At 38.6% G+C, this 18,636-nt stretch overlaps 1 protein-coding gene across 1 annotated transcript in view; it reads left to right on the forward strand.

Moving 5' to 3' along the window:
- ZBTB21 (zinc finger and BTB domain containing 21) overlaps positions 1-14,244 on the forward strand; it is an 18,749-nt gene extending 4,505 nt beyond the window's left edge. The window contains exon 2 of the mRNA XM_026850555.1: positions 5,957-14,244. Coding sequence (XP_026706356.1) covers positions 5,970-9,143 — 3,174 coding nt within the window. The 5' untranslated portion in view covers positions 5,957-5,969 and the 3' untranslated portion in view covers positions 9,144-14,244. The remainder of the gene's footprint in view (positions 1-5,956) is intronic.
- The last annotated feature ends 4,392 nt before the right edge of the window (positions 14,245-18,636 follow it).

Raw genomic sequence — 18,636 nt, forward strand, 5'->3', positions numbered from 1 at the left:
GGAAGATGACATGGACTGCTCCTTGCAGGAGCAATCCCGGGTTAGATAGGACTGAGAGTAAAATGAAATGGCACCCTTAGCTGCTGCTTGTTTGTAAACAATGAGAAGGACGAGTGGAGCTCTGTGGTGTTACTTTGACATTTTGTAGTTTGCTTCAAGTCAGGAGAAGCTATTTTGAGGGTCAACTGGTGAAACTATGTGAATGTGAAAAGCAGCCTCTAATTTCTAAGAGAATTTCTAGTCTGTATCAGGATAACTGCTAATTACTTGTCCCTAGTGGAGGGGGAAATAATAGACTCCAGAATATGATCTTTTTCTCTCCCTAAGTTTCTGCTTTTGTATGCGTGAAGGATAAGTAGTTGGAAATTAATACACCCTAGTAAATATATTATTTATCTGATTATGTGCCTGTCTTCATACCAGTGAGTCTCTCCTTGCTGCTGACCTATTGGAAATGAAAGGCATTTGACTTCATGGAGGAAGTTTGCAGTACTGTCTGCAGTGGAAAACAGCAATAGCGGTTGAAATCACATTTTGTTAAATCCAGGAAGACAGAATCCAACTTCCAGCAAGGGATTACTCAAGTATTTAGTTATAAAAAGATTATAGAAGTGCAGACAGCTTTCTTGCTCTGCGGGTTTGGAGCTTTTACATATAGCTTTTGGGGGAGAGTGGACGTGTAAATATATACGGACTGTAGAAGAGTCGGACTGTAGAAGAGTATCTGTGTTGCAAAGGCAACAGAGATATTCTATATAAATGAGAGAAGAGGCATTTGATAAACTGTTGTCAAACTCAAATAATAAAATCCAGGATAGGATCCTTAGTAGAAGTTTAAGCAATGTAGGGGTTTTTTGCATCTGGACTCCTGACGAGTAATGAGACTTCTTTCCCACCTTGTGTCTGAAACAGTACATGAATTGTCAGAGCCATCAAATCCTTTGCAGAGCACGAGTGCAACATTCTTGCATTTGCCTGGGGATACCCCAGGAAGTCACTTGTATTTTGTGGCTGAGTTTTATAATCCATGTTTCTTTGCGGGTTTTAGTGGGTTTGCCATCACCACACTTATGTATGTTTTCCCTGTTGAAACCCCCGTTCAGTTTCCCTTGTTGCCTGTCTCCTCTGTGTATGTTTCCTCCTTCTTCCTTGTATTCTCTGCTTATGACTGCAGTTTCTCACAGCCCTGGCGCCTCCTTGCTGCAACATTGCATCTCATTAAGTGTTTCAGAACACCGGCTTTCCCACTGCCACCTCCAACGTGCTATTAACACAGTTCTAGCTGACAGCTATGTTGTTATAATGGAAGTCAACATCTTAATTTTAGTTGCTTGTGTATTCACAAGTGTAAGATGTTATGCTGAAATTGTTCGCACAAATATCTGCCTGATTCTATTTGTAAAGTTTCGGCACTGGTGACTTCATTGCTTCTGAAGGTGGAATTTCAGATGGGCAAAGCTAACAGAACAACTTGCAGGCAAAGAATGGGTAGTTTCATGGCTTCTCTTGCTGCAACTCCAAGGCTTATCTGACCTCTCAGTGAGCTTATTAAGCTCCTAACCTATAAAATATCAAACAGATATAAGTAGGATTGAGTTTGTTTGTTTGTCTGTGTCCTGCTTCATTTTAGGGAGCTGCATCAACTTACTGGGAGATCGAATTAGCAACAGAGCTGGTGAAAGGAAGAGGAGGGTACAGCAGGGCTTGGAGGAGGAGATGTGAGAGTAAGGGACAGAGGAAAGGAAGGGGAACTGCCGCTTCAAAGGCAGGTAGCTGTTGAAGATCAATAAACTGCTGGGCCAAAGATTAAGCTTTTTTACCCTTCCCTTGTGAAGAGCTTTCCCAAGTAGCAATGTCCTTCTTGCAGAAAGTGATTTTGAAATAACAGAGGTGCCTCTTTCTATCCTTGTTCAAAAAATAAAATAAATCTCATACCAAATGTGCTGCTTAGGTTTCTGAAATCTAGTTTGCAGAGATCAGTAGAGGGCTGTTGAAGATTGACAGTAAAATCTTTTCTTTGTCTCCCGAAGGAAGGCTGCAGGTGCTCCTGCTGCACTTGCCCTTTTTTGGGTCTGGAGTACTTACTGTCACTGTTCCTTCCTGGCCGGCAGCTGCTATAGCATGTGGTGTCTGAACACAGACAATGGGAGATTTTCTGATATGCTCCTGTTTCCTTGATGTCACCTGAACATCATGGAAGAAAGGAGGAGAAAGTTTTGTTTCTGGTCAGTATGAAGACAGCTGGGAAAAAATGGTTGGAGAGAATAGAAGCAGATTATCTGGAGGAAAGAATTTAGGTAGTTAATGGCAAAATAATCTTCATCTGAGGAAGTACCAATCCTCAAACACCTGGAATCAAATGTAGCATTACAGGAGCCAGCCACAGTTCTGTTATCTTCACAGAAGCTGGGCACGCCTTTTGTGTTGGGGCTGAGCACAGTCAGCCAAGCATTGACGTAGATGACAAACTGTTGTAAGGAGTTCTTGTCTTCCTATAGCTGCTCCACTGCCACAGTTGCTGCCTCTTCAGTTATGCCAATGCATTTGTTTTTGAGATTGTGGTTTAATGTAAAAATTGGCCAGCATTTGAAAAGAAATACTCTTTGGTTTTTATTTATTGTCTGATCTGCTGTGTAATACAGGCCTGCAAGTATTTGTACTGGCACAGCTGAAGGAGGTAGTGAACAGCATTGTGCAGGTAAGATGAACAAAAGAGAACAGCAATGTCTTGGATCAACTTTGTTACTGAGAAGTGTTCATGTAGTGAAATTTTAATGCATTGTACATTTACTTGGGTATCTTTGGGGTTTTTTTACATCTAAGTATTTCAGGCTTTCAGATGATCTGTGTAAATGTCTTTAAATGGTTCTGCAAACCATTTCTGATATTGTTTCTTAACATTCTATGGCTTAGTTTATTTCTGACTGTTGTGTTTAAAGACTATTAAACTGAAAGTCAAGCACTTGAATTAGGAAATACCAGGATTAAAACTGCTTTTGCAGGATTAATTTAGGCCCTTGCTATTTGTGTATATTGCAGCCTCAGTTACAGTTACAAACCTCCTTCACTGCACAGAAGAGGCTGTGCTCTGAGCAAGAAAGGGAAGACTGTATGTGGGATGCTTCTCTCTGTCTTGTTTAATGTAGTAAATTGAAGATGGTTTAGGAATAAAAGAGAATGTGGAAAGATGGATGGGTGACTGTTGGATTCTGCTTTAGATGTAGATTTTATAGCTGTGTCTACTTATAGCATTAGTGTGTTACAATGGACAAAGGAACACCTAGTAATTACATGGTGTTTATTCTGCAAGTGTCTTAGACAAAACAAGGCCTGGGTAAAGCAGATTAAAATGAAAAATATTTTGAAATATTTTCAAATATGACTAATACACCCCTTTCACACTGTGTCCTTGAGGTATGTGTTCTGCAGCAACTTCTATTAAGTGTCTCTACAGTAGAAGTTTCCTTCATAAGCACACTGTTGATCTGTTACCTCCCTACACCATGCTGCAACTTGCATCCCAGGTGAACCACTTGAGTTTGCAAACTCAGTTTCTTTCAGATGAAGCTGAAGGAAAAGGTATGTTCCTGGGACACTATGTTCGAATAACACTCCAAGTGTTAATGGGTGGTCAGACCACGATTAGGGCCGGTCAGCCTCCACCACTTTATATTGCAGTGACATCCACAAAGGAGATAGGTAGCGTGCACCCCTTTCCCCTCCAGACAGTACTTTTAAGCAAAACATAGCAAGCAAATCAAACCAGATTGGTTTCTCAAAATTCATAGTAGCTTGGCTGCTTTGCTTTTTTAAGGTGAAGCTGTGTGTGGGATTATGCATTATCACTATCTGAGATGAATGAAGGATTAATTAATGTTTATGAAAAAACACTGCAAGACACTGAAACACTCAATAAAGACAGATTGGTGAGGAAGCAGAATTCTGATTTTGCTATTGCTGTGACACTATTAACTCATTCGGTGGTTTCCTGTGTAAAAGTGGTAGCTCAGTCCTATGACACAGTCAATGCCCTGAGACACTCTATGTTGCACCCTTGTAAGTAATTTCTCAGTAATACCAGTTTAGACTGTGATCGCTTATTTATATCCATTAGTTGTAAGATTTACCACCCTCATTTATTAATCATGAGGGGTTATGGCTACTTAATACTAGTTTTTTATTTTGATAAACTTTTCAGTTTTGCTTGTAAGCTGATGAATAGTGAAACCTTTTTGATGTGATAGCATACATTATGTATAAATTATAAACTGTCCTGGATTTGGCTGAGATAGAGTTAATTTTCATAAGCAGCTGGGAGGAGGCACTGCCAGGATAGCTGGCCCAAACTAGCCAAGGGAATATTCGACACCAAATGACTTTATAGTCAATATATAACTAGGAGAACAGGTCGGGGCAGGAGGAGGGATCATGTCTCAGAAACTGGCTGGGCATCTGGTTCTGGGTGGTGAGCAATTGCATTGTGCATCACTTGCTTCATATATTCTCATTATTATTATTCATTATTTTATTATTATTATTATTATTATTATTATTATTATTATTATTATTATTATTATTATTATTATTATTATTATTATTTCTTCTTTTCTCCTTGTGTTGTCCTGTTAAATTGTCCTTATCTCAACCCACAAGTTTTTACATTTTTCATCTGATTGTCCTCTGCATCCCACTGAGGAGGGAGGAGTGAGTGAGCAGCCACATGGTGCTTACTTGCCGGCTGGGCCTAAACCATGACATGAATTAAAGAGTAGCTTTTAACAGATACATCATTGACTTGTACTACCACCATGGAGGAAGGTGGTGTAAAATTCTTACAGGTTAACTTGAACAGAGTTGTAAGAGTGTCCATGAAAAAAAAAGAAAATTGGATATTGCTCATTTCTCTGTGTGAGAGCAGATGCACAGATACATAAATTTCAATTCAAGCCACAGAAGTTCTTTGTTTAAACTATGTTAAAATCTGATCTGGAGCAGTCTATTGAGTTATTGAGACATCCTGCAGTACAGGGTGGGCTGTGTTTTGAGGCATATGGAACATGGAGGTTTCTGCACTGCAGTTAATTGGTGCATATTGTACTCTTGGATGCATCCGAGGGTAACTGTTCCTCAAGTATAGGGGTTGTGGGCATGAAGTGCTCTTATGCTAATGAATAAAATGGGGAGTTCAGTTCTCTGATTGCTTTTAAAATAAAACAAAGCAGTGCTAGGATACTTCAGTTATAATTGTGACATTTCCAAGAAACCAGATCCTCTCAGTGCAGTTATGTGACACATATTTGATAGCTAGAAGTATATATTAACCACACTTATTAAGCATAAGCAAACATGATGAATTAATCTAGATTAAAGACAATAATCCTGCTTCCTTCTCCCTTCCCAGTATTAATGGCCTTTCCATCATCCTATTAAAAATGACAACAAAGCCTGGTTAATTTGTTTAGTCAGCAAGAGACTGTCAGGGTTGCTTAGCCTCAGAAAGGTGACTTGGCATAACTAAGCTTTAGATATCTTATTCAAGAGTTTATCAATGCAGTTGTCAAGATAGATCTTCATAAAGCTAAAGCTGAGAAAAAGATGATCAGGAGTGAAATGATTGAACTGTTCCTTCGTGTGAACAGGTGTATTGCAGGAAGAGAACACAGCCTCCCACCCACCCCCCTGTGTTAGTTATGTATAATATTCTTGGTATAAGATCAACAATTAACAGTGTATTTGAAAGTGAGCACACGAGCTGGCTTTTGTGGCTGTGCGTCTGTTGGAGCTAACAGTGTTGTTTTAATTGCCATACCTTTCCTCCAAACAAGCTGCTTTCTTCAGCACTGTTGATGGTGGTTTAGCCAATTTATGAAGTACAGAGGAGTTAGGTGCGTTTACTTTATCTCTAACAACAGTTCACACAAGGCAACCTACAACTTTTTTTGTTGTTCTTTTTCAGAAACATCAGAATCATGGAGGGGCTCTTGCATTACATAAATCCAGCACATGCCATTTCACTTCTAAGCGCACTGAATGAGGAGCGTCTAAAGGGACAGCTGTGTGATGTTGTTCTTATAGTAGGAGATCAGAAATTTCGAGCTCATAAAAATGTTCTGGCTGCCAGCAGTGAATACTTCCAGACTCTGTTCACGAATAAGGAGAATGAGTCTCAGTCAGTGTTTCAACTCGACTTTTGTGAGCCAGATGCTTTTGATAATGTGTTAAACTACATTTATTCTTCATCCTTGTTCATTGAGAAAGGCAGTCTTGCAGCTGTGCAAGAACTGGGCTACAGTCTTGGAATATCTTTTCTTACAAACATTGTTTCTAAGAGTCCTCAAGCTCCTTTTCCAGCTTGCCCTATTAAGAAAATACTGTATCAAGATGAAGACGAAAGTAGTTCTCAGAAGAGAAGTGTCATTGTCTGTCAGAACAGAGTTGAAGCACAAGCAAAAAGTATAAATCAAACACAACATGATTTAAGCCATACTTCTAAACCTTTACCCTCTGTTGCTGTCAAAACTAACAGTAGACCACAAGTAACAAAACCAACTGAAACCCTTCACAACTTGTCACTAACTGAAAGGAGATGGCTGAAAGAAAGCCCAGTGAGCTATACCAAGGTTCATGAAACTTCTGTAACTGTGGAGGATCAGAGCAGAGGTGGTTTAGTGAAAAGGAACACAGTACTGCCTCAAATGCCTTTAGCAGAGAAGGAAATTGCAAACGATGAACCAGGAAGCAGTGGTCAGGTTTTAAGAGGAAAGACTGCAGAGATGTCGTTAAAAAGACCACGTCCACCAGTCTTGTCTCTGCGTGGCACATCAGAATCTACATTTTTGTTGCGAGAGGCGGGAAAAGGAAATGGTCAAGGTGAAGACAGGAATTTGCTATACTACTCAAAGTTAGGGCTAGTAATCCCATCTAGTGGATCTGGTCCAGAAAACCAAAGTATTGACAGAAGTGGGCCACTTGTAAAGAGTCTCCTTCGAAGGTCACTGTCCATGGACAGCCAGGTTCCTATTTACTCACCTTCTGTTGACCTAAAACCTTCACAGGTATCATCCTCCTCACCAGGAACTAATGATTCCCAGAAGACATTTAATGTTGTATCTCAAAAGTCATCCTTGAAAGAGTCATCAGAGAAGTTAGTCTTAGATGAAAAACCACAGGTAATACACCCACACCGCCTTAGGTCTTTCAGTGCCTCTCAATCAACTGATAGGGAGGTCGCTTCCCCTCTCACAGAGGTGCGAATAAAAACTGAACCTAGCAGTCCACTTTCAGATCCTGCCGAAATAATAAGAGTTACAGTGGGTGATGCTTCAGCATCGACAAATAAAGACTTTCCTGTTAAAACTGAGGATGATCATAAGGAACCAAGTAGACTTCCAGCAAAAAGGAGTTTTCAAGCTGACAGAAGCCTACCATTTAAGAAACTGAAGGTGAATGAGCAGGGTTCTCCTGCGTCAGAGGATAACTTTGAGGAAGGCTCAAGCCCTGCGCACCTTGATGCTGATTTTCCTGACTCTGATGTCAGTAAAGATGAATACAGCGAGATGGAAGAAGCAAGACCAAATAAAAAATTTAAATGCAAGCACTGCCTTAAAATTTTCAGATCAACAGCAGGTCTTCATCGTCATGTTAATATGTATCATAATCCAGAGAAGCCCTATGCTTGTGACATATGCCACAAGAGATTTCATACAAATTTCAAAGTGTGGACACACTGCCAGACACAACATGGAATCGTGAAGAATCCCTCACCAGCTTCCAGTTCACATGCTGTTTTGGATGAAAAATTCCAAAGAAAACTGATTGATATAGTGAGAGAGAGAGAAATTAAAAAAGCTCTAATTGTTAAACTAAGGCGTGGCAAGCAAGGTTTTCAGGGACAGTCTGCTTCACAAGCACAACAAGTCATCAAAAGGAATTTAAGATCAAGAACCAAAGGGGCCTATATTTGTACCTACTGTGGGAAAACGTATCGTTTCCTCTCACAATTTAAACAGCACATAAAAATGCACCCAGGGGAGAAACCAATTGGAGGAAATAAGCCTCCTAAGCAGAAAGATCATATTCATATTTCAAGTCCAGTAGAAAACAAAGAGGTTTATCAGTGCCGTCTCTGCAATGCTAAGCTCTCTTCACTTATTGAACAGGGAAATCATGAGCGACTCTGTAGAAATGCTACTGTCTGTCCTTACTGCAGCCTTAGATTTTCTTCTCCAGAGCTGACGCATGAGCATGAAAGCAAGTGTGAATACAAGAAACTGACTTGTCTTGAGTGTATGCGTAGCTTTAAATCATCCTTCAGTATTTGGCGTCATCAAGTTGAAGTTCACAATCAAAACACAATGGCTCCATCAGAGAACTTTTCTTTACCTATCCTGGATCACAATGGAGAAATAACTAGTTCGTCAAGATTGCCTCCTCAGCCAGAATCCAATAAGATGAACAATTTTGTGGCTGCGAAGGAGGATGGTGTAGTCAGTGATTCATCAGAACAAATAAATTTTGATTCTGAAGATTCCTCATGCCTACCTGAAGACTTGAGTGTTTCCAAGCAGTTTAAAATTCAGATCAAAGAAGAGCCTGCAGATGATATGGAGGATGAGGTCACTGAAACGAGCAGAGAACCTAAGGAAGTAGTCTCCAACAAAGATGCTGGTTTGTGGCCCTGTGAAAAGTGTGGGAAGATTTTTACTGTACGCAAGCAGCTGGAGCGTCACCAAGAGCTCTTATGCTCTGTGAAACCATTTATTTGTCATGTGTGTAACAAGGCCTTCCGAACCAATTTCCGGCTGTGGAGTCACTTCCAGTCTCACATGTCGCAGGCTGCAGAGGAGTCCACAAATAAAGAGCCTGAGATATGTCCACCAGCTAACTCCCCATCACCACCACCCTTACCTCCACCCCCACCCCTCCCCAAAATCCAACCTTTGGAACCTGATAGTCCAACAGGCTTGTCTGAAAGCTCCACTACTACTGAAAAATTATTTGTACCACAGGAGTCAGATACGCTCTTCTATCATGCTCCACCACTCTCAGCAATCACATTCAAAAGACAATACATGTGTAAACTCTGTCATAGGACTTTCAAGACAGCTTTTAGTCTTTGGAGCCATGAACAGACACACAATTAGCTTTAACAGATACCTTAAAAAGCTGGTTCAGTGGAGGCTGTGTTCAGGAGCTCAGATGTATGCCATGTAAAATAGAAATCTAAAAGGATCAAAACGATGATGATGATGATGATGAAAAATTTGGAATTTCTGATGCTGCTGGGATTTGAAGATTAAGGTAAACGTAACTTGATTAGTAGGTAGAAGGCAGAGTAATTTAAAATACTGTGGTCTGGGATCTTAGAGTAACAGAATAGTTTTTATTTCATTTAACACTGAAATACGATCACATCTGGATTGTATGCATGGATCTTCATCCTGTGATGCTGGCGTGTGCGTGTGTATTATAGATAAAGTTATATATTAAATGAAAGAGCAACAACAATTTGGATTCTAACTGTGAGTTTGTAGTAGTGAAATACTGTAACCAACTTCATTATTTTGTTTTAAAAGAAACCAACATACAAGCTTCTTATAAATAATCGCCATGCACTTGCAGTTAGGGAGGAAGTGGATGGAGTGTCTTGCTGTATTGACTTAGAAACCTTTAGCAATAACAAATAAACCTCAAGTTTGAGTAATCCTGATGTTATTGGATACGAATGTTTGATATTTTAAGGGAACATAGAATTGTTTTGTTGTTAAATGGAACTTGTGCAAATTAAAACAGAATCTAAAGTCAGCAATATTATTACTAAGATTTTATATAAAAAGTAGCAGCAAGTCTGCTTTCAGCCATTTAATTATAAGTTTCTAAGGAAAATTGGGGGAGGAGGTACTTTGCTTTATATAATGTCCCAAAGACTAATTTACTATAGATACTTAAGTAGCTAAAGTCATTATATTAACAGCCATCGTAATGCAAATGGTACTGTTTATAATATGAACTAAGATTGAATGGATGTCAGACAAGTTTCATAATTTTATTTCCACTATTTGTACAACAGTTTGTAATTCTAACTACAAAGGAATGTATAACTATTAAATCAGAAAAAGAGCTCATTAAGGGACAGAAGATGAGTTCACACACAGTATGTTCACACACAGTATGTTTTAACAAAAAGTAAAAATGTAAATATTTATATAGACACCTGTATAAATGAAGAAGTATGTATTTGAAAATTGTATTAAGCATACATATCCAGCTCAAAGCAGAGGAAAAACCATCACACTACAATCACTGCATTTTATGAATACAATGCATAGAATATTTCTTTCTGCTGCTTTCTATCATATGTGATAATGTGTTGCAATTTTCTAATTTGTTGAAAATCGTGGTAATAATGGGCTGCAGATATTCTGTGTGGTTCCATTATTTTGCCTCAAATCACAACTGGAGCATTTAGTGTCAGTAGGATCATAGATATTTATCAGAAGCTATAATAAGGGTCCAAAATTATTCTGTAAGTAAAAGAAATACTTATCCAGAAGTAGGTGGTAAACTAACAGTGAAAAGTTCTTCTGCTAGAATTTAAATTTAATGGAGGGGTGATGGATTAAAGTGAATGTAGATGATGCAAACAGTGTTTATGATCCTGACCAACTTAACCCCGTGCAGGCTGGGAGAGGGGAATTGCATTCCAGACTATGTAGCCAGAGCCCAGTCTGTGTTTGCTGAAAGCAACTTGTCACCGGTTTCGGGGGGAGCAAGAGCTAAGCTTTAATGCTGTATGTCACCATGAACTTTTATTTCAGTATCCAAACACAATAGCAAGAAGAATTGCAAGCTGACACCAAGATTTAGCAAAATTAAGCACAAGTGTAACTCCTAAGAATCTAAGGATGGGCATCCTTAGTTAGGCACACACAGGAGTGGATTTTTCTCATTGAAAGCCTGAGTGTGCCTCCATTTTTTTCCAACAGATTTTTTTTTTTTTAAATTGTTCTTCCTGTAAATTAAGTTTAAAAGAATTGGCTTGGGATGGACCCCATCCAAATGGAATGAGTTTTTTCAGCTACCAAAAAATTTGCAATGTTATTTTCAAGCCTATTCTGTTTAATTTTTTATTAAAATCTAAAATTGTTACTAAACACTTCTAATAGTACCATGTTGTTCTTTTTTCATCCTCTTTCAGGCAAATTGTGGCTGAATATGATTATGCTAATTTGTTAGAATATCAGTTAAACTCTTTCAGTGACATTGCAACTAAACTAAGGTACTAATTTAATAGTGACATTTCTAGTTGTTGACTTTTTTATTCCACCTAATAAGACTAAATTTATTTCTTACAAGAAGCAATTTAAAATAAAATGGTTGTTACACTTAACCTGGTTTAATAAAATCAGAAAAAATTAAAGCTTCTCTAAGTATCCTTTAAATGTATGTAAGAAATCTGTGCATATAAAATATGAACATGTCTTTATAAAATGGTTCATAAATTTTCATCAATGATTCCTCTATAAAATAGTCTGAAAGTTTATATGTAGCTTTTTAAAAATCAGTGTGCTTTCTAAAGGAAGATGACTAGTTCAGCTATGTCATAGTCATCTAACTTCCAGCTGGGATTCTGCTATGTGTTATGAAGACAAATTCCACACATTTGAAATCAAAAGCTTGTGCAACATGTTTGAAGAAACCTTGACCTTTTTCCTAGTATACTATGTATTATAAAAAAATCCATAAAATATTTTTTGTCTAAATAGCCTCCTCCTAAGTTTTATTTAGTTGCTTTGTTTGGTTTTTTCTTTTGTTTTTAACTTTGAGCGTGTTCTGGTTTGGTTTTTTTTGTTTTTTTTTTTAATTCGGTTCCTGTTGTTTAGTAAAGGAATTCAGGATCTCTGAAGTTTAAATATGAGATGTTTATATAGCAGTTCTGGTTTTCTATTAGCTTTTATACAGTATCTTAAAAAGCCCTTGATAGAAGTGTTTATTTTGGAGGATACGGAATAAATATGCTTCCACTTATATAACTTTAATATATGTTTAAAAAGTTAAATTATGGAAAAAATGTTGCTTGTTTATAAATAAAGGTCTTTTGAAGAGTGTCTAGTTTGGCCACAGCCAAAATAAAAGGCAAATTTATTGATACAAAAGCCTGTCCTCATCATATTTTGTTTAATTTTGTAGCTGTGTACTAAAGTGACACAAAGTTAGAGGTCTTGTTAAATATAAAAAGTGTTTTGCTTTTTTTCTTAAAATTTGTGACAGGAATGTGCAGATGGTTTAATATATAGATTAGAATCTTAATTCTTTCTTTTTTTTTTTTGCTATTTTTATAATCTGTCAGATAAATCTCAGAGAACTAACCTGCTTCAGTGGAAGTCCAGTGGAAACTTCTATTGCATTTAAGAGGAGCAGGGTTGAGCCATGAAATGTATTTTGGTTTGGGACTTTTTTCCTTTCAGGCACTGCGTTGGCAAAGTGTCTAAGCCTATGGTTAAGTTCCATTAAGATCAGTCTTAATTCTGTGCTTAAGTTCTTTGCTAAATTGGGACCATGATCAACCTTGAAAGTCAGCAATGGCAGAAAAATACATACAGATTTTTTTTTTTTAAGTCCTAGAACCAAATGTTGAAATATTTCTTCCTCTACATAAAAACTGCATATACAGCTAGGGTATAGTTCTGCAGTTTTACAAAAACAAAGGACATGAACCAGTAATACCGTCTCTACCTTTTTTTTTTTAATTTTTTTGGTAAGGGGGAGCGAAATGTCCTGTGGCAGTTAATTGAGCAGATAACCTGCTGAAGCAGTGGGTGACACTAGAGTTTGTCTTGTGTATTTCAGAATGGAGATGTAGCCTTATCCATGAACCAAAAGACAGCTGTAAGAGACTTGTTCCTACATTTCCTATTTAAGCAGGCCTTCTAGTGACATCCAGTAGGTTGGGTTTTGGTTTTTTTTGTCTGATGTTGTTTGTTTGTTTTCCCCCCAAGTAGGACATGCGGGTTTGGTCTGAAGCTACATGTACTCTGTTTTTGTTCCAAGCTTCCAGTGATAAAACTAGAAGTTCCTCACATGGGATAAGGACAGATTTATGCCTAACTTCTTGGCACTAGCAGCAAGGGTGCAAATATCTGGCATGAGCCTGTAATCTGGCATGTGCCTATACTGTTCAATAAAATTGTTTACATTTTCCTACCAGAAGATTTAGATAAAAATGAAAGCAAGCTTAGGGGTTTGGGTTTGTTTTTGTTTTTGTTTTTTTTAATGTTGCTGTTAATGAATCAGTGTTAAAATTTTTTGTTGTTGTTGAACACAGCCAGATAGTATTTTTTAATGTCATTGATTCTTGTTTATTTAAAATGACTTGTGAAAAACTGTACTATAACTGTTGTACATAAAGGGACACTATCAAGAGAAAAGTTGTATACAGTAAATGTACTTATCTGTATTAAGAATACTTGATATTAATAAAATCAAAGCGTTTAAAAACATGAATTGAATCATAACACTTGAGCTGCTTGGGCATGAAAATGCCTATTAAGGGCATCCTGAACTGTTGCAAGGATGTCTGAAAAAAGTATCTGAATTCTGTGGGTTGAGCTTATTTTTCATGTTGCTTTCTGTCACTATTCCAGAATAAAGGACTAAATCCATTTTTCCTTTTCCGGTTTCTCAGCCATATATGTTAACTTTTAAAGATACAAGCTTCCCACTACTGCAGCAGCATCTTTAATTAAAATACATACATAAAACCAGAACAAACTATCTTTTGCAATGTAACATGCAAAATAAATATAAAGTACACATTTTAAAGCTTATTCTTGACAGTGTCCCTTTTTAAAAAGCAGGAAAACGGGATCACTTTTAGTGCTTGGGTACAGGGGAATAGTTTCCTACAGTTTCTAGAAATGGGAATTATCCAATATATTTGCTATAGAATTTTCCAATTAGTTACACAAAATCACTTGTCATTTTAAAGGATTATAGAGATAAGACAAAAGAAGCTGGTTTTATAATCCTGTATACCTTACAGTCATTCTGTATCAGTTCAATACACCAGGATGGGTTTTTACCTTTTTTAGGACTGAGACTTAATAGCTATGGGCAACTTTTTCTTTAATGTAATGTAAATCCATTGCTGCTTTGTACAACTTTTTCTACTGTGTGTTTTCTTTACTTAGAACTTGACTAAGAAATCTTGGCGTCTAATAAACTTACACTTTTGTTTCTTTTGAATTACTGTGTCTTATACTGGAATCTCTTGGCAAAGTGTGGTGTTATTGTACATACCATTGTGTCTGTGGGATGGGAGTTTTGTTTATAAAAGAGCATCTTTTGATCTATTTGTTGGATGTAAATAGTAGGTTTTACATTACTAAAATAATGGCTTTTTGTTTGTTTTAGTAACTGCCCCACTGAACCTTTTACTGGAAAATGCAAGAAAACGAACTGCTCTAGACAATCTCTTAAAATTCTCAAATTCTGCTTCCCATGCAATCGGTGATTAAAGTGGGACTTTGTGGAAGCAAGGTTCCATCAACTGAGCATCTCTTTCATCTAAAACTGGATTGAACCAGATGTTTGAAAATACAGAGTCAGGAATGTTTATGGTATTTTGCAGTGCTCTCATCAAAAGCAGTTTTGCTGCATTCATTTCCCTCTTTAGAAACCCCTGCATGGGAATGGAGTGTGTAGATTCATTCCCATGATGCAGAAAATTACCTGTGTCTGTTGGGAACACAGTTTACTAGGCTTCTCTCTTCAAAGCAGATGAGATCTTTGAAAACTCTTAAGCCAGTTTTCTCAACTTCTTAGACTCCATGATTGCTGTCCTTTGCCATTTTTCTTTTGTGCTGTTTGGTTGAACACATTGACCAGTTTCACTCATATTTAATAGAGGAAACAAGATCTCAGGAGTTAATCTCCCAAGAAGTTTCACCAAAGTCACTGACTGGGTAGCAAAGAATGGTCTTAGTGGGAAGGCTAAGATTTGCAGCAAGAGCATGTGCTGAACAGTTATCTGTGCTTTTTCCCTCAGTGCTTGTCACTGTGTGCATGTGTACTGTCTTGGCAGAGTAAGTGGGGCAGTAGGTCAGACGGCAGAGCTGAAGTACCAGGTCTGCCAAATGGTCGGAATTGAGGGTTGAAAGGGCACTCCAAGCTCAAGAGGATTTGGGCCTTTGATGTTCTTTACATTTCTGAAAACAGGGACAAAGGGCTCGGGGCCGGTCCCTCCATGGAGTAGCCCTGCACATCAGAAGTTAAGTGAGCTGTGGAAAAGGCAATGAGAGGGCCCAGGGCTGCTCTCTGACTCGTTCATAGTCATAAATCACCAAAGGTTTGGGTTCCTCTCTCCTTTCAGCATAAGGAACTCCAGCTCTTTCTGCATCCAGTTAAGATCTATATACAGTCCTCTCTCTGTTACTCTTTCAGAGCAGTCTGACATCTGCTTAAGTGCTTCACAGAAAACCATAAAACCTCTAATTGACATAAAAGTCAAGAAGCAAACCAAAATGATAAGATGTTACTGATAATAGGTACAATGCTCATGGCATTTTCATGGAGGTTTTTTGTTCTAATTCCAGCCATCCACTTCTAAGACAGTTGCTCCTCAAACAAATCCAGTAACATTTACTTACTTTTCTATTCACAGGATGTTTCCAGTTAGCACTCTTTTTTTAATATACAAACACTAACAGGATAAATGTTATTATTAGACCTACATGGATAATATTTCTGTTTCCAGTCCTGAAATACTCCGGCAATAAAAATTTTCAGGTTTTGGTTGCAATGGAGCAACATAACTTTTATTTCCCCTTCATTTTACATGGGTTTGAAAGAGTAGTTTGAAAGCAAAGCCCATTTCTGCTAACAAAGAATTTGCTTTAAATTGCCTCTGCAGTTTTGATACAACCCTTAACAATGTCTTATCAGTCCAAGATCTAGGATGGATACAATTCTTCGATATCATGGAGCCCTGGTGTAGTCATTGGCTTAAGCTGATATTTGAGGGCACAGGCTCTCATCCAGCAATGTGCACATCTCCGGTGAAGTCCACTGGTGTTAAAACTGAGGCAGTTATGAGGCAATAAGACCTGCTGGGGTTATTAGCATCCAGGGATGCTTCTGCTGGAAGGAAGAGACCATGCTGAGGTTTGCAGGCTCCACAGGCAGGTGTCTGAAGGAACAAAAGGCAACGAACCAGAAGAAGAGGTGTAAGAAAGTAAGCCAACAGCAGAAAGAATGTAAGATACAGAATAAAGCACACTGTGGCCCTGCCAAAACCAAGAAAAAAAATCGGGCTCTGTTTAAGGTGTCATTTGTGGTGAATACAGCTCTTTGGTTCCCGCTTTTTCCCTTCTTCCCTAATGAACAGCTATGTGTCCCTGTGGTTTGACACCTTCTAACTCTTTTTGGCTGACAGAAACTGCATCCATTACTCTTCTATAAAGTCTATGAAAGAGTTTAAGAAAAACTTCCCAAAAGATTGTTTAATAATATTTCCCCTGCAATCTGAGGGAAGTTTGGGTCCTTTTGGAACAGGCTTTGAAAACTGCATGTCCAGAGGGCTCCACCAGGTGTGGCAACTACACCTGTGGAGGTACATTCGCAGTTGCTCCACTTTGCCACATGCACTTGTGGTTCCTAAAGAGAGTGGGATCTAAAACCAGAAGAAAATCTATAGAACAGTAAATACAGCTCTACTGACTCCTTCTTACTCTTGCTCTCCTACTTACTCTTTCCACAGCTGGCTAGTCCTTGGCTTCATGCACATCACTTGCTCTGCAGGGCACACTGCCTGGAGCCCAGTTAAAATGTCAGAGCAGACACAGCTGTTCCCACCCACAGGGGGGAAGGTAAAAACTTCCTCTCTGCATGGCAGCCCAGGGCTGTGATTAACAAGGCAGCTGCTATTTGCTGCTGCCTCTTCTTCACTCATCAATCAACTGAGCAGCCAAATGCCACAAGAAGGAAATTTAGCTTTGTTGGCTTGCATTCAGATTACTTCTTTTAGAAGAAATTTGACTGAGGCATGTAAAGACATGTAAATGCATTTTTTAAAAGCATGAAGAAAAAACCTGTAAAAATACCAAACTGTCACTCTGAGTAAGTCTGGAGGAGAATCAAAGATATTAAAAATGAAATTTGAAATTGGATAGGTTTTTAGCAAGTATTACTACAAGGCTCAAGAGAGGGAGAATCACATAGAACAATAATTTTATGGAGATGATCCTATAATCTATTATGTACCTCTAACACTGTGGACAGGTACTAGGAGGAGCCAGAAAAAAAAGACTGCACCATCACAACTACCCAAAGAGCTACACTCAAAAGCATCACACCACAGGTGAACCCCCTCTCTATGTATATGTATGTATGTATATATGTATATAAAAATGCATGTGAGCATGTTTAAATATGGCTCAGTTACATGGCAGTTGCTGAGTTTGAAGAAAATTCCCTGTTAGGTCAAAGGCACGTTACAATGCACTTTTGCCTAAAAGCTGTCTTCTGTGGTATTTCCTTCATTAAGCAGCATGCTTTCTGCCTAACTGACAGCTAGCAGTGGAGACGTGAGGTGTGTCTCATTCCAAACTCTGGAATCCTTGGCTCCCTGCTGGGACTGTCAAGGAGGATGCCAGTCTATCCCAATGGTTTCTGCAGTGCAGAAAGTTGTCTAATAAAATGCAAGAGCACTAGTTGTATTTTAACACATATTACCATAACACATAGTCAAACACACTTAAACATAATGTGAACTCATGACTGAAGAGTTAAAAGCTTTTTACCCTTTGCTGGTGCCATAACACTTGCATTCTTCTCAAGTAACTGGCAGGATTTGCATAACCATATTGTGAAGGAGCCTGTACCATGTGCTCCAGAGTGAAGGTGGTTTAGCCTTAGGGCAGTACCCATGGGGGTGTGCTCCGGGAAAACATGCACCACAAACCTGGTACATGCCCTTGGGTTTTCTTAGCCATCTAGCTGAGTTGGAGCATATTCACTGATCTTCTAGATGAAGTCGTGGGTTCTGAGATTTTTCAAGAGCCTTTTATTTCATACTCTTGCTATTGATTTCCTACAACACTGCTTGAAATGGCTTTGTTCTCAGTCTAAAACTTTAAGATCTCTTTTACTACTCACCAAGTCCTTTCTTCTTTCTGATGCCCAACAGTCCCAAAGCCAGTTGGTCTTAGTGTCCTCAAGCATGTGTCTGAGGAGCATATGAGTGTTTGTATTGTGTGGGAGAAGCACACGTCTCTGGGAAGTCAGCATCTCCTGGGCTGGAGCCCAAGATTCAGAAGCAGAGGCAGGAATCTCTCCAGTAGTTCCTTGAACATGGGAAGCCTTAACCATTTTGACGCAATGTTAACTCTCAGCCTAAATTAAGCCACAGGCAAAAAACTTCATGTAGCTGGAATTGCCCGTCATGTCTAGAGTGTCATCCTTGAGGAAGACAGCTCACAATATTGCTTCCAAGTACAGCAATCTCTCCATCCCAGCACCATCCCCTCTGGTGATACTTGCGCTCTCTGGTGGAGAGAATATAACTGGCTCCAGCAGGTGAAAATAATAAAATAAAAGAAGCTAGTCTGTCATGTTTTAGTTTCTAAAAACTCACGGTAT

This window comes from Athene cunicularia (genome assembly GCF_003259725.1).
Source record: "Athene cunicularia isolate RWA chromosome 1 unlocalized genomic scaffold, athCun1 chr1_part1, whole genome shotgun sequence".
NCBI lineage: Eukaryota > Metazoa > Chordata > Aves > Strigiformes > Strigidae > Athene > Athene cunicularia.